The sequence below is a fragment of the Panthera leo genome, chromosome A3 (assembly GCF_018350215.1).
Source record: "Panthera leo isolate Ple1 chromosome A3, P.leo_Ple1_pat1.1, whole genome shotgun sequence".
Taxonomy (NCBI): domain Eukaryota; kingdom Metazoa; phylum Chordata; class Mammalia; order Carnivora; family Felidae; genus Panthera; species Panthera leo.
In genome coordinates, this window is record NC_056681.1 from 61,217,829 (window position 1) to 61,232,507 (window position 14,679).

At 39.6% G+C, this 14,679-nt stretch overlaps 1 protein-coding gene across 10 annotated transcripts in view; it reads right to left on the bottom strand.

The window, feature by feature from the left end:
- Nucleotides 1–14,679, bottom strand: part of INPP4A (inositol polyphosphate-4-phosphatase type I A) — a 156,202-nt gene that overhangs the window by 8,295 nt on the left and 133,228 nt on the right. For 8 of the 10 annotated variants that reach the window (XM_042932046.1, XM_042932044.1, XM_042932043.1 and 5 more), the window contains one exon: nt 8,727–14,364. The exons of the other annotated variants lie outside the window; for them this stretch is intronic. In XM_042932046.1, coding sequence (XP_042787980.1) covers nt 14,232–14,364 — 133 coding nt within the window. In that variant the 3' untranslated portion in view covers nt 8,727–14,231. Of the gene's footprint in view, nt 1–8,726; nt 14,365–14,679 lie in introns of those variants that run through there. 10 annotated transcript variants of the gene reach the window in all.

Below are 14,679 nucleotides of genomic sequence, written 5' to 3' on the forward strand. Positions count from 1 at the left end.
GAAGAGGCCTGGCAGCCAAAAGTGCACATCCTTAAGATCCATGATCCAAAAGAAAGAGCTAACCTTTTCTAGGGTCCACTAATCAAATCCTACAAAAGGACTGTTGTCTTCCCTGGATCACATGCCTCTGAATTAGACCAGCCCCTGTGGAGAAAGGGATGAGGCCACATGATTTTGGCCTGCCCTGCGTCTTACACACGGTAATGGGTCACCCCCAACAGAAGCACATTGGATGAGTGATGGGCCTTATCCCAAAAGGAAAGTATTCAGAGAAAACTGAAACAATAGATGTTCATAGAGAAAGCATGAGCAAAAACCAGGAAATGCTTGAAAAAGTTTAGAATCATAGTAATTTTATTCTGATCACTTAATACAATCAAGAGCCAAATATAATCCAAGTTTCAACTCTCCTTTCAGTGGTGAAGAATAAATGAAGAAGCATAGCTTCTTTATGCGGCCATGGTTCTTTGCAGTTCAAGCAATCAAGGTGTTCTATAGCTCAACTGGTTTTTTAAAGGTTCCCCTAAAGTGAGAATTCCACACTGGTCCCTGTTGCAGAGTATCACTGAGGTCTGCTGTTGTGTTTGTGTGGTACTGCTTTTCACTGGAAAAGGGAAAAATATTTTTTTTCCCTGTTTAAGTGCTCCAACTTTTATTAAAAGAACTTTGATAAGAAACTCCAGAATTATTTTATAGAACCCTCTTTTTTTAGTAGCAGCTTGAAAGCTTCATTTAGAGAAATTCACATTCCATAGATTCATGCTTAAAGCATACAATTTTGTTTTTTGGAGTATAGTCACAAGTTTGTGCAACCATCACCACCATCTAATTCCTGAACATTCTCAAGGGAAATCCCATACCCATTAGCAGTTACTCCCCATCCCTCCTTTCCCCCCAATTCCCAGCAACCACTAATATACTTTCTATATCCATAGATTTGCATATTCTGGACATGTCATAAAAATGGAGTTATGTGTGGCCTGTCGAGACTGGCTTCTTTCACTTATCATGTTTTCAAGATTCATCCATATGTAGCATCCGTCCATTCCTTTTTATTGCTGAATACTCTTCCATAGTACAGATAGACCACATTTTATGTATCCATCAGCTGATGGACTTTGGGTTTTTTGCACTTTGGAGCTATGAAGACTAATGTTATGACTATTCATGAACAAGTTTTACATGGATATAGGTTTCATTTCTCCAGGGTAAATACCTAACAATGGTATTACCGCCAAACTTTTACACAGTGGCTACACCATTTTACATTCCCACCAGCAAAAGAAGATTTCCATTGCTCCAGATCAGCTACAGTTACATTTCATCTATTTGATTATAGCCATTCTATAAGGTGTGAACCGGTATCTAATTGGGATTTTGATTAGCATGTCCCTAATGGCTACTGATATTGAGTATGTTTTCATGTGCTTAATGGCCTTGTGTATACCTTTTTTTTAAAGCATTTCTTGAATTATATTTATTCTATTTGAGAAACTATCATTATTTTCAGGTGTCAGATTTTTTTAAAAATTTTTATTTAAATTTTAGGTAACATACAGTGCAATATTGGTTTCAGGAGAATTCAGTGATTCACCACTTATATACAACACCCAGTGGTGATCATAACAAGTACCCTCACTATCTTGATTACCCATTACCTATCTAGCCCATCCCCACCCACCTCCTTCCATTAACTCTCTGTTTAGTTTGTTCTCTATCATTAAGAGTCTCTTGTGGTGTGTTTCTCTCTCTCATTTTCCCCTTCCCATATATTCATCTGTTTTGTTTCTTAACTTCTACATGAGTGAAATCTTCTGGTATTTGTCTTTCTCTGAATGACTTATTTAGCATAATACATTCTAGCTCCATCCACGTCATTACAAATGGCAAGATTTCATTCTTTTTGATGTCTGAGTAATATTCCATTGAATATATCCATTCATCAGTTGATGGGACATTTGGGCTCTCTCTGTAATTTGGCTATTGTTGATAATACTGCTATAAACATTGGGGTGCACGTACCCCTTTAAATCTATTTTTGTATCCTTTGGGTAAACACCCTAGTAGTGTAATTGCTAGATGGTAGGGTAGTTGTATTTTTCGTTTTTTGAGGAAATTCCATACTATTTTCCAGAGTGGCTGCACCAGTTTGTATTCCCACCAATAGTTCAAGAGGGTTCCCCTTTCTCCACATCCTCACCAACAACTGTTGTTTCTTGTGTTGTTAACTTCAGCCATTCTGACAGGTGTGAGCTGGTATCTCATCATGCTTTTGATTTGTATTTCCTGATGATGATGATGATGATGATGATGATGATGATGTTGAGCATCTTTTCATGTGTCTGTAGTCATCTGGATATCTTCTTTGGAAAAGTGTCTATACATGTCTTCTCATTTCTTAATTGGGTTTTTTCTTGTGTGTTGAGTTTCTAAGTTCTTTATAGATTTTGGATACTAACTGTTAATAGATATGTCATTTGCAAATATCTTCTCTGCAAGCTGCCTTTTAGTTTTGTTAATTGTTTCCTTTGCTGTGCAAAAGCTTTTTACCTTGATGACATCCCAATGGTTCATTTTTGCTTTTGTTTCCTTTGCTTCTGGCAACATGTCTAGTAAGAAGTTGCTCTGGCTAAGGTCAAAGAGGTTACTACCTGTGTTCTTCTCTAGGATTTTGATGGTTTCCTGTCTCACATTTAAGTCTTTCAGCCATTTTGAGTTTACTTGTGCATGATGTAAGAAGGTGGTCCAGTTTCATTCTTCTGCATGTTGCTGTCCAGTTTTCCTAATACTATTTGTTAAAGGGACTTTTTCCCATTGGATATTCTTTCTTGCTTTCTTGAAAATTAGTTGGCCATATAGTTGTAGGTCCATTTCTGGGATTCCTATTCTGTTCCATTGATCTCTGTGTCTGTTTTTGTGCCAGTACCATATTGTCTTGATGACTACAGCTTTGTAATACAGCTTGAAATCCAGAATTGTGATGCCTCCAGTTTTTTCTTTTTCAGAACTGCTTTAGCCATTTGGGGACTTTTCTGGTTCCATAAAAATTTTAGGATTGTTTGTTCTAGCTCTGTGAAAAATGCTGGTGGTATTTTGATAGGGATTGCATTAAATGTGTAGATTGCTTCTGGTAGTATTGGCATTTCAGCAATGTTTGTTCTCCCAATCCATGAACATGGAATGTGTTTCCATTTGTGTCCTATTCAGTTTTTCATAATTGTTCTATAGTTTTCAGGGTATAAATCTTTTACCTCTTTAGTTAGGTTTATTCCTAGGTATCTTACTGTTTTTGCACTTGCAAATAGATCAATTCCTTGATTTCTTTTTCTGCTACTTCATTACTGGTGTATAGAAATGCAGATTTCTGAATGGTGATTTACATCCTGTGACTTTGCTGAATTCATGTATTAGTTATAGCAATTTTTGGGGTTTTCTACAAAGAGTATCATGTAGTCTGCAAAGAGTGAAAATTCGACGTTTTCTTTGCTAATTTGGATGCCCTTTATTTCTTTTTGTTTTCTGATTGCTGAGGCTAACACTTCTGATACTATGTTAAATAGTAAGGGGGAAAGTGGACATCCTTGTCTTGTTCCTGACCATAGGGAAAAGGCTCTCAGTTTCTTCCCATTGAAGATGATATTAGCTCTGGGTCTTCCATGTATGGCGTTTAGGATGTTGAGGTATGTTCCATCTATCCCTACTTTGTTGAGGGTTTTTATCAAGAAGGAATGCTATATTTTGTCAAGTGCTTTCTTCTGCATCTATTGACAGGATCTTATGGTTCTTATCCTTTCTTTTACTAATATGGTGTATCATGTTGATTAATTTGCAAATACTGAATAAATCTCACTTGATCATGGTGAATAATTCTTTTAAGGTACTGTTGAAGTAGATCTGCTACTATTTTATTGAGAATTTTTGCATCCATATTCATCAGGGATATTGGCCTGTAATTCTCCTTTTGAGTGGGGTCTTTTATTTTGAAATCAAGGTAATGCTGGCCCTGTAGAAGACGTTTGGAAATTTTCCTTCCATTTCTGTTTTTTTGAAGAGTCTGAGAAGAATAGGTATTAACTTTATTTAAATGTCTGGTAGAATTCCTCTGGAAAGCCATCTGGCCCAGAACTCTTGTTTTTTGGGAGATTTTTGATTACTGATTCAATTTCTTTGCTGGTTATGGGTCTGTTTAAATTTTTGATTTCTTCCTGTTTCAGTTTTGGTAGCTTGTAAGTTTCTAGGAGTTTGTCCATTTCTTCCAGATTGCCCAGTTTGTTGGCATATAATTTTCCATAGTATTCTCATAATTGTATTTCTGTGCTGTTGGTTGTGATCTCTCCTTCATTCATGATTTTATCTATTTGGGTCCTTTCTTCTTTTTGATCAGTCTGTCAAGGGGTTTATCAATTTATTAATTCTTTCAAGGAACCAGCTCTTAGTTTTGTTGATCTGTTCCACTGGTTTTTTGTTTCTATATTGTTTATTTCAGCTCTCATCTTTATTATTTCCCTTCTGCTGGCTTTAGGATTTGCTGTTCCTTTTCTAGCTCCTTTAGGTGTAAGGTTAGGATATATATTTGGGACCTTTCTTGCTTCTTGAGATAGGCCTGTATTGCAATATACTTCCCTCTTAGGACTGCCTTTGCTGCATCCCAGAGGTTTTGGACTGTTGTATTTTCATTTGCTTCCATGTATTTTTTAAATTTCTTCTTTAATTTCCTGGTTAACCCACTCATTCTTTAGCAAGATGTTTTTTAACCTCCATGTATTTGAGGGCTTCGCAAATTTTTCTTGTGGTTGATATCAAGTTGTGGTCTGAAAATATGCATGGTATGATCTAGATCTTTCTGTACTTGAGGAGGGCTGATTTGTGACCTAGCATGTGATCTATTCTGGAGAATGGTCCGTGTGCACATGAAATGTGTACTCTGTTGCTTTAGGATGAAACGTTCTGAATCAATCTGTTAAGGCCATCCAGTCCAGTGTGTCATTCAAAGTCATTGTTTCCTTGTTGATTTTCTTAGATGATCTGTCCATTGTTGTCAGTGGGGCATTAAAGTCCTCTATTATTATTGTATCATTATCAATGAGTTTCTTTATGTTTATTAGTAATTGATTTATATATTTGGGTGCTTTCAAGTTGGGTGCATAAATATTTACAATTGTTAGATCTTGTTGATGGACAGACCCCTTAATTATGATATAACACCCTTCCTCACCCCTTGCTACAGTCTTTGGTTTAAAATCTAGTTTGTCTGATATAAGTATGGCTACTCTGGCTTTCTTTTGACCTCCATTAGGATGATACATGGTTCTCCATCCCCTCACTTCGATCTGCAGGTGTCTTTAGGTCTAAAATGAGTCTCTTGTCGGCCACATGTAGATGGGTCTTGTGGGCTTTTTTTTTCTTTTTTTTATCCATTCTGATACCCTATGTCTTTTGATTGGAGCATTTAGTCCATTTACATTCAGAGTGATCATTAAAAGATGAATTTAATGTCATTGTGTTACCTATACAGCTGGTGTCTCTGGTGATGTCCTCTGGGCCTTTGTAGTCTTTATTGCTTTGGTCTTCTTTTTCCTCCACTCAGAGTGGCCCCCCTCCACTTTAAAATTTCTTGCAGGGCTGGTTTAGTGGTCACAAACTCCTTTAGTTTTTGTTTGTCTGGGAAAGTCTTTATCTCTCCTTCTATTCTGAATGACAGCCTTGCTGGATAAAGAGTTCTTGGCTGCATATTTTTTTCCCATTCGGCACACTGAATATATCCTGCCACTCTTTCTGGCCTGCCAAGTGTCTGTGGACAGATCTGCTGCAAACCTGACCTGTCTTCCCTTGTAGATTAAGGACTTTTTTTCCCTTGCTGTTTTCAGGATTCTTTCCTTGTCTGTGTATTTTGTGAATTTGACTACAATATACCTTGGTAATGGTCAGCTTTTGTTGAATTTAATGGAAGTTCTCTGTGCTTCTTGGATTTTGATGTCTGTCTTTTCCCAGATTAGGGAAGTTTTCAGCTATAATTTGTTCAAATAAACCTTCTGCGTCTTTTTCTGTCCCTTCTTCATCTTCTGGGACTCCTATGATACAAATGTTATTCCATTTTAATAAGTCACTGAGTTCCCTAAGTCTACCTTCGTGATCCATTGTTTCCCTCTTCTTTTCACCTTCATTATTTCTCATAATTGTATCTTCTATATCACTGATTCAGTCCTCTGCTTCATACATCCTCATTTTTATGGCCTCCATGTGGGTTTGCATCTCAGTTATAGCATTTTTAATTTTAACCTAGCTTTTAGTTCTTTTATCTCTGTAGAAAGGGATTCTCTAGCGTCTTCTATGCTTTTTTCAAACCCAGCTAGTATCTTTATAATTATTTCAAATTCTAGTTCAGACATCTTATATCTGTATTGATTAAATTCTTGGCTATGAGGATCTACTTCCTGTTTTTTTCTTTTGGGGTGAATTTCTCCATCTTATCATTTTGTCCTGAAAAGAACCACCCCCCGCCCAAAAAAAGAAAAAAACAAAACTAGATCACAGATGTGTTTTGGTCTGCTTGTTAAAAGAATCTAGATCCAAAAATACAAAATACAATACAATGAAAATAAATTTAAAAATTATATATAAAAATATATTTAAAATTTTTTTTTAATTTTTAAAAATTTTCAAAGGAACTGAAAAAAATGAAAAAAAAAACAATAAAGAATAAAAGTAAAAAGGAAGCTAGATTCTATTTCCCCTAGAGCTGGAGCTTTTCAGCACTCTGTGATCAGTAGACTTAGTGTGAGTGAGTTGTTTTTGTTGGTCTTCTGAGGGAGGGGCCTGTTGCACTGATTCTCAGGCTGACTTATTTCAATGGAAATGGGCCTCAAAGGTGCAGCAGGGTGAGGCCTGGTGTAAGCAGCTCTGGCCTCCATTGGGTAGCACTACTTTTTTTTCTTTGAAGGATTTCAGTGCTGATAGGTGGGATGAATATGGCGGTGCCTGCTCTCAGCCCCAGAGCTGGAAGTTTGCAACTCCCTACACTCCAGGGAACCCTCACAGAAGAGCAATCAATTACCCTTCGTGCCCCCAGCTTCTGTCAGAACCCTGCGTTCACCCAGGATTTGAGCTTTTATCTCAGGTGCACCACTCAGTTTCAAAATTCCTAATTTTAGGGATTCCCATGGCATGGACCCATGCTCGCTGTTCCTCTGGGGTAGGGTCTTGTTATACTTTTACTCTTTGCTGGTCCATGTGAATAAAATGGCCACACGATCGCATAGCAGTTCAGAGCTTATAGCAAAACAGAGCAGAAAGTCGGCACCCCTGCTTGCTGCCCTCAAATGAGTCCCTGCTTCCTAAGCTTGGAAACAGCACAGCAAGTTGGCGCCACCTGTCCTTGCAACCAAAGAATCCTCAGGCCATGCTGTCACTTCTGGGACTCCACTCCACTTTGCCACATGAGCACCTTTAAGTCAGGCATGTCCCCCACAGTACTGGACTTCTAAAAATTGAGATTTTGCTCTCCACTGCTTACAATACGTTGCAGTAGCCTCCATAATCAGGGCTCCCTCCCCACTGCTGTATTCACAGCTTTGTCTCCCCCAAGTCAACTCTCCACACCTCCTACCTTCCAAAAAGTGATTACTTTTCTACTTGTAGACTTGCAGATTTTGTTCTCTCAGACCTCTGACTGATATCTTTGGTGTTCAGAATGATTTGATAACTAGCTGTGTTTTAGGGATGAGGCAAGCTTAGGGTCCCCCTACTCCTCTGCCATCTTCAGTTGTCAGATGTGGCCTTCTGTATATTTTTGGAGAAATGTCTTTTCAAATCCATTCTCCATTTTTAAGTTATTTATCTCTTCATTATTGTGTTATAAGGTCTTTATATATGGTGTATACAAGTTCCTTAAAGACAAATGATTGGAGTTCTAGGAGTTCTGTGTATATACTATTGACCCCTTAGCAGAGATGATCGACAGGTTCTCCCACTTCCTTTCACTCTGTTGATTGCGTTCACTCTGTTGATGCAGTTTTAAATTTTGATGTTATCTGGTTTATCTGTTTTTACTTTGTTGCCTGTACTTTTGGCGTCCTAACAAGTCATTGCCTGGCCTAGTGAAGGTTTCCCCCTAAGTATTCTTCCAGGAGTTGTCTAGTTTTAGTTCTTCCCCTTAGGTCTTCCCTAAAGTTTGAGTTGCTTTTGCATATGGTGTAAGGTAAGGGTACAAGGTCATTCTTTTGTGTGGGGATATCCACTGTTCCCAACATCGTATGTTGAAAAGACTTCTCCTTGCTCATTGAATGGTTTTGGCACCTATGTCGAAAATTACATGATCATACATATTAGGGTTTATTTCTGGGCCCTTTCTTCTTTTTCATTGGTCTGTATGTCTGTCTTTATGTCAGTGCTACGCTGTTTTGATCACTGTAGCATTGTAATACGTTTGGAAATGAGGAAGTGTGAAACCTCCAGCTTTGTTCTTTTTCGGTGGTTTTGTCTACTCAGAGCTTCTTGAGATTCCAGATGAATTTTAGGATGAATTTTCCTATCTCCACAAAAAAGTACCATTTGAATTTTGATAGGGAGTACACTGAATCTGTACATCATTTTAGGTAGTATTGGGATCTTAACAATATGAAGTCTTCAATCCATTCACACAGATGTATTCCCATTCATTGGTATCTTCTTTCCACAACATTTTGTAGTTCTCAGTGTAGAAGACTTTTGTCTTCTCGACTGGGTTAATTCCAAGTATCTTATTCTTTTTTATGTTATTGTAAATGGAGTTGTATTCTTGATTCGCTTTTCAGACTGTTTATTGAGTAATGATGGGTTAACATTTAAATTTTGTTAAATATAGTAAACATACAGAAAAGTACACAGGATGTTTGTATAATGCTAACAAATAACCATGAAGTAAATCATCATGTAACTACCATCCAGATCACCAGAACATTTTGTGAACCCACTTTAATACTGGACTTTCCTCAGAGACCCTAATGCTCTTCCATGAGAGAAAACCACTGTCCTTGGGTTTGTCACACTCTGCTGGTCTTAAGTTTGCTTTCTCCTTTGAGTCTGTTAGATTTGGCTCCTTGTCATGTATTTTGCATAACGGATTATATACAGAGACAAAAGCAACATGGTCTAGCACTGGAGTGGGAAAAATTTCAGTTGAACACCCCTAGAAACGCAGTTATTTACCTTTTCATTCAGTAAACTTTTTTTTTAATGTTTACTTATTTTTGAGAGAGAGAGAGCATGAGTGGGAGAGGGACAGAGAGAGAGAAAAAACACAGAGTCAGAAGCCGGCTCCAAGCTATGAGCTGTCAGCACAGAGCCTGACGCGGGGCTCTAACTCATGAGCAGTGAGATCATGACCTGAGCGGAAGTCAGGCACATAACTGACTGAGCCACTCAGGCACCCCTTCATTAAGCTTTTTTGAATGACAGGAATTACATATTCGGTTGTGAACACAAAATTACATGCTGGACAAAGTAAAAAGTAACACAATGGGCAGGAGATACATGATATAATGGTTGTATTCAAAATTGAATGAGGAAAAAAAAATTTTTTTTAAAGGCACCAACTCGTTCTGTGGAGAGAAATCGCCGTAAAGGAGGACAGGCCTGAGATGGGCCTTGAAGGAGTGATGAGAAGGCCAAAGGGTACTGGTCTGGACAAGAGGGGATAGGATGTGGACCAGGGCTGTGAGTGTGGGGGTGGAATTATGGGATAGGTTGAAGGGGGTACTGAAGAGATACAGATCTTGGTAGCTGGTAGGATGTAGAGGGGAAGGGAGAAGATGACCACTGAGTGGAATGTGGGGTCATTTGTCAGCCAGCTTGGAGAGAAAGCATAAGTTTATTGTCGTCATGCTGTGGACACCAAAGCAGACACTCAAGTAGAATGACTAGGATGTGGCTGATGTGTAGAGGGATGTGGACGTAGATAGTCTGGGACAGACCTAGGAATTTGGGAGTTATTAGCAAATAAGTGGCAATTTATTCCATAGGAATGATTCAGACTTTTCAGAAAGAGCATTAGAAATGAGATAGAAGAAAAATATGGACAGAAACCTGGGGATCACCAGAATATTAGAGTGGGTGGAGGAAGACAAGCAACCAGGGGACAGTGAGGACAACTAGGGGACAAATGAGGCCAGGGAAGCCAAGGGAAGGATGAGCAGCAAGAAGGGAGAAGTGGGGAAGTGTTATCTTTCTGCATCTGTCTCTCTGATACAGATGTTGTCTTCCTAGATGTGGGAACAAGCAAGTTTCCGGTCCTCTCTAGCCTGTCTCAGTGTTTTATGTCATTAAACGATACAACAGAGAGTGAAGATACCACAGAGGTGTGTCTATATTTGAATTCAGACCTGCCTGGACTGGCCACAAGGCCCACCAGGAGCCTGGTGCAGGAAGAAATCATCACAAAAGTAGTGCTGAGGCATAAAAGGGGTCCGAGGGGGTATTTGAAATGTGGATATTCTGATCCTATGTTCTCAGGAATGTGTCACAGCTTGAGGAGTGACAGCTATATAAAAATAAGACAAAGCTATTTCCCATTTGCTTCATCTTAAGCAATGGGTAGGGCGCTTTCTACCCAGCATGGTGCAGGCTAGTGTAGTCCCTCATTGAGTGCACAGCACCACATCCATTTCACGGACCAAGGACAGGGTGCCCTGTCTGTGTCACCTCCAGTGGGGGAAGCCAGGATTTGACTTCACAACAAGCACCAAAAAGAAAAAGACAGGCATATTTATTACATAAAAACTTTTCTCGACTCTCTACTATTAACAATACCAAAGACAACTGACGAGCAGGTTTTTTCAAGCTGCAACAGAGAAGGATTAATATACTAAATATTACAAACACTGCATATGAAAAAGACCAATACTCCAATGAAGTCACAAAAGTAGAAATATCAGTGAAAGTATAAAAGATGTTCAATTTTCACAGTCATCAAAGAAATGGAAACTGAAACCAGTTGCCATTTCCAGCATCAATGAGAATAAAGGGGGAAAGGCACATGCTATAGAGGGTAGCTTAATTTTCTGGGAGCACTTTGGTAACATTAAAATTCAAAAAGGTTTAAAATTTTAAATTATCCTTTAATTGTAAATGTCTACTGCCAGGAATTCATCCAAGGGAAATCATTGGCACATGTGCAGAGAAAAAGGGGTAAAAGTACAAGATGCAGTCCTGGTTATAATGAACAATCAAACCACAAATGGAACTACATTTTAGCAAATCACACCAGACGACCAGGCAATCCACAGGAAGACATGATCCATATTTATGGATGTGGGAAGGTAACAACAAAAACAGCTAACAGTTATGAACACTTACTGCCAAGGCACCTCACAACTGCCTTACGAATTGTGTCCACACTTCGCACATGAGAAAATGGAGGCTCAGAGAGGGCAAGCAATTTGTTCAAAGTCACCAGCCGGCGAGTGTCAGAGCTCGATCTGTCCAATGCTGAAGTTCGTGCTCTTAATCCCACAGCCCATTGCCCCTCTGCTTCAAATTAAGTGAAAACAAGGTTATAAAACAGAAGTCTGTCATGATCTCATGCTTACAAACACCTGAGCGCTCGATGCAATGCCCACTAATGACGGCCCAGTCAGATGAGGCCATGAAACTAGTCCCCAGTTACAACAGAATGAATGAGGCAATGCCAAGTTTAATGTTCTTGTCAGTTATTTATTATTTGTCATTCTAAAGACTAGCACATTTACAGCATACATGGCTTTGAATGAACCCAGAATATATAAAACAGTAACTATATGTTCATATATATTACTACTGCCCACCCAAAACAAATAAATAAAAGTACTTTAATGCACGAAGCTTGGCAAATAACAATTGTGTAGGGACAAAACAGTATTATACAATATTTGTACATTTTTGAAGGAAACCAAAGGCAACTGTGCTGCAGGTACTTAGAATCCACGCCACATCCCGGGGTTTCAGCATGTCTCAACGTTTCTCTTTAAACGAGAGGCCTTCTAGGTACACTGGACGGAACCTCTGTTTTATGGTAACCTGTACAACGGCTCTCCTTGCGCAGCTGGAAACTCAGCGCTCCTACCGGACTCGAGGAGCCCCGGCCACCACGAAGGGCGCCCTCGCGCGGCAAGCGGAAGAAGGGCGTGATGCCGCCCAGAGGCTGCTCTCCCTCTGGGGCCCAGGGACGCTCACATAGAACACTGAAACCTGAACATTCTCTACACGGTTAGCCAAGTCTTCGAGTTTTGTGGTGATCCTTAATATGAAGCTGAAGTTCAAAAAATAATTCACATAAAGGTGCCACATGCAAAATTGCTAACGGATGACTCGACATTTGCTCTATTCCCTTTTGACCAATGCAGGTGCTTAATGCTCATCAGACAAAAAAAAAAAAAAAAAAAAAAAAAAAAATTCTGGAAACAATATGGGTGACATTTAATTTAAAAAGACAAGGGAATTTTTGAAAGGTAGTGATGTTAACATAAGAAAAGACGGAAATATGTAGGTACTAGAAAAGTTACAAATTAAATGATATGGGGGGGAGGCAGGAGGCCAAATCACCCATACTGGAAACCATCTTTGAACAGGGACTGACACAGCAGGATGATGTGATGCCAGCTGATGCCACCTGTGCAGCGGGTTTGGTGGATAGGAGTGTCTCTACCTGCACCCTCCACAGTGAGCCAGCTGTGGGAGAGGCAGCGAGCTGTGACCATTGCTCCTGGTGCATCCTCCACATCCACTCACACCTGTCCAATGGGCAGGAGGAGCAGAGGCTCTGTCTGCACACTGTATAGGAAGGGTCTGGAAGGTTATGCAGCCCCTCGCCTGCGCCCACCCCTGTGTCCCTGCCTGTGGGTGGCATTGCCTGTGCCTCAGCAACCCAAGTCTGTCACATGTTTCCAACTGGCATTTCTAAAGGAGCCCAAGAATAATATCTATAATTTTAGACCTAGGGATTTCCTAAGGGTTCACAAATCATTAAGATTAGCATCATGGATATGTGCCACATATATTTTACAGCCTTTTAAATAACATGTAAACATAATTATGATAAACAGAATTGATAAACACATAAACTAAGAAAAATCTCTGCTATGTGCAGATAAGACTCATCATCATCATCTTATAATAGATGATCAGACATAATTTTCTATGAAATTCCTAAGTTTATGGCCCATTAATCCCTTTCAAAATCTCACTGTAGGAGATAATTTCAACTTTCTCAATAGTCATCTTACATAACAGAAGGTAAAGAGGACAGTAACAACTACTGCAAACCTAAGAGACACTTTCATCAGACAATCCAACAGGATTGTCTTCTAGAAGACGATAAATTGGGAAACCCACAAAACGACATTTGTTCTGAAAATACTTAGGCTTCCAGCACCTACACGCATAAATCCCCCAGTGTTGTCTAAAAGGCAGCAGACACCTCATGTGTGGGGTCCTGGAGTGGCAGAATTCAACACCCAGGAGAGGAAGGGAGGCGAGCCCTGGGGGCAGGACCAGCCACGGAGCTGGGGAGAACAGGCCAGTGGCCTCCTTCTCCAGCACACACCCTGTGCTACAGCGCAGCGGGGGCGGAGGTGGGCCCCCCGCGTGGGCCGCTGTGCAGGTACTACCTTCCAGTGAAGTCTTACCTCGGGCTGATTTAGCAACCTTTACTTCACCTTCTGATTTCACCTGTGATGCTACAGATAAGACAATTTATCGGAACCAACTGCTCTCACTGCTCAAGCTGGAGCTACCTTCTTTCCCCAAAACTTGAGTTAACATTCAACATTTACTGATCTGCCCAGGATCCAATTCTTTAATATATTATTTACTGTTTTACATTCAAAAATTTTTAAAGTAGACTGTAATTCAATGCTCAATTTTGAGTTACTCGGTAGAAAAATACATTAGGTGTGCAGCTGCCTAAGTGGGCATTTTAAAAAGTCTTTTAGCATTTCAGACATACCTAGCTTGATTCATACAGGTAACTATCGATGATATCTGTGTGGTTATGGCTGAGGCTATTTAAATGGGCAGTCATTACTATCCACGCTATTGAGCCAAACATTACCTCCTATTGATTCCAGTGGAAAAAAACATGCTCCATAGACTTTTTAGTGAATTTTGTTTGAAAACACAAAAATAAAAACCAATCCTTCAGGTCTTCTTGAAGAATTCGTATATGACACTAGAGGGTACCCACATTTAGTATGTGACAGCTAATTAGAGGAACCGTGTGTTCATGTTTCAACTTTTCCGTAAGTCCCTTCGGGAGGCCTGTAATGCTTGGGGAAAGCCTTCAGCTGCAGGGAATTAAACGCATATTTGCGACTTCCAACATTCTTCATTGTATTTTCTCTTCGACAACCCTCACTGGGGAAAAAAACAAGCACAAGAAATGACAGCAGTAAAAAAGGAAAAAGGAAAAGACTTAAACTAAAATGAAATGAATTGATTATTTTCATAGCATTAAAAAAAATGTTGATTAATTCAAATGGGTGCCGGACTCATTTACAACAATACGCACGCAAGATGGCGGGCTTCTAAACAAGGAAGGCAACTAAGAAGCACAGAGATGGACACATGCTGTATGGGGCTGTGAGCCTGGCATTTCCAGAGGCAGCACTGTATCTAAGTAGAAGCAAACTTGTGGTTTTAAGTTGATGGTTTTCACGTAATGGTTTTCAT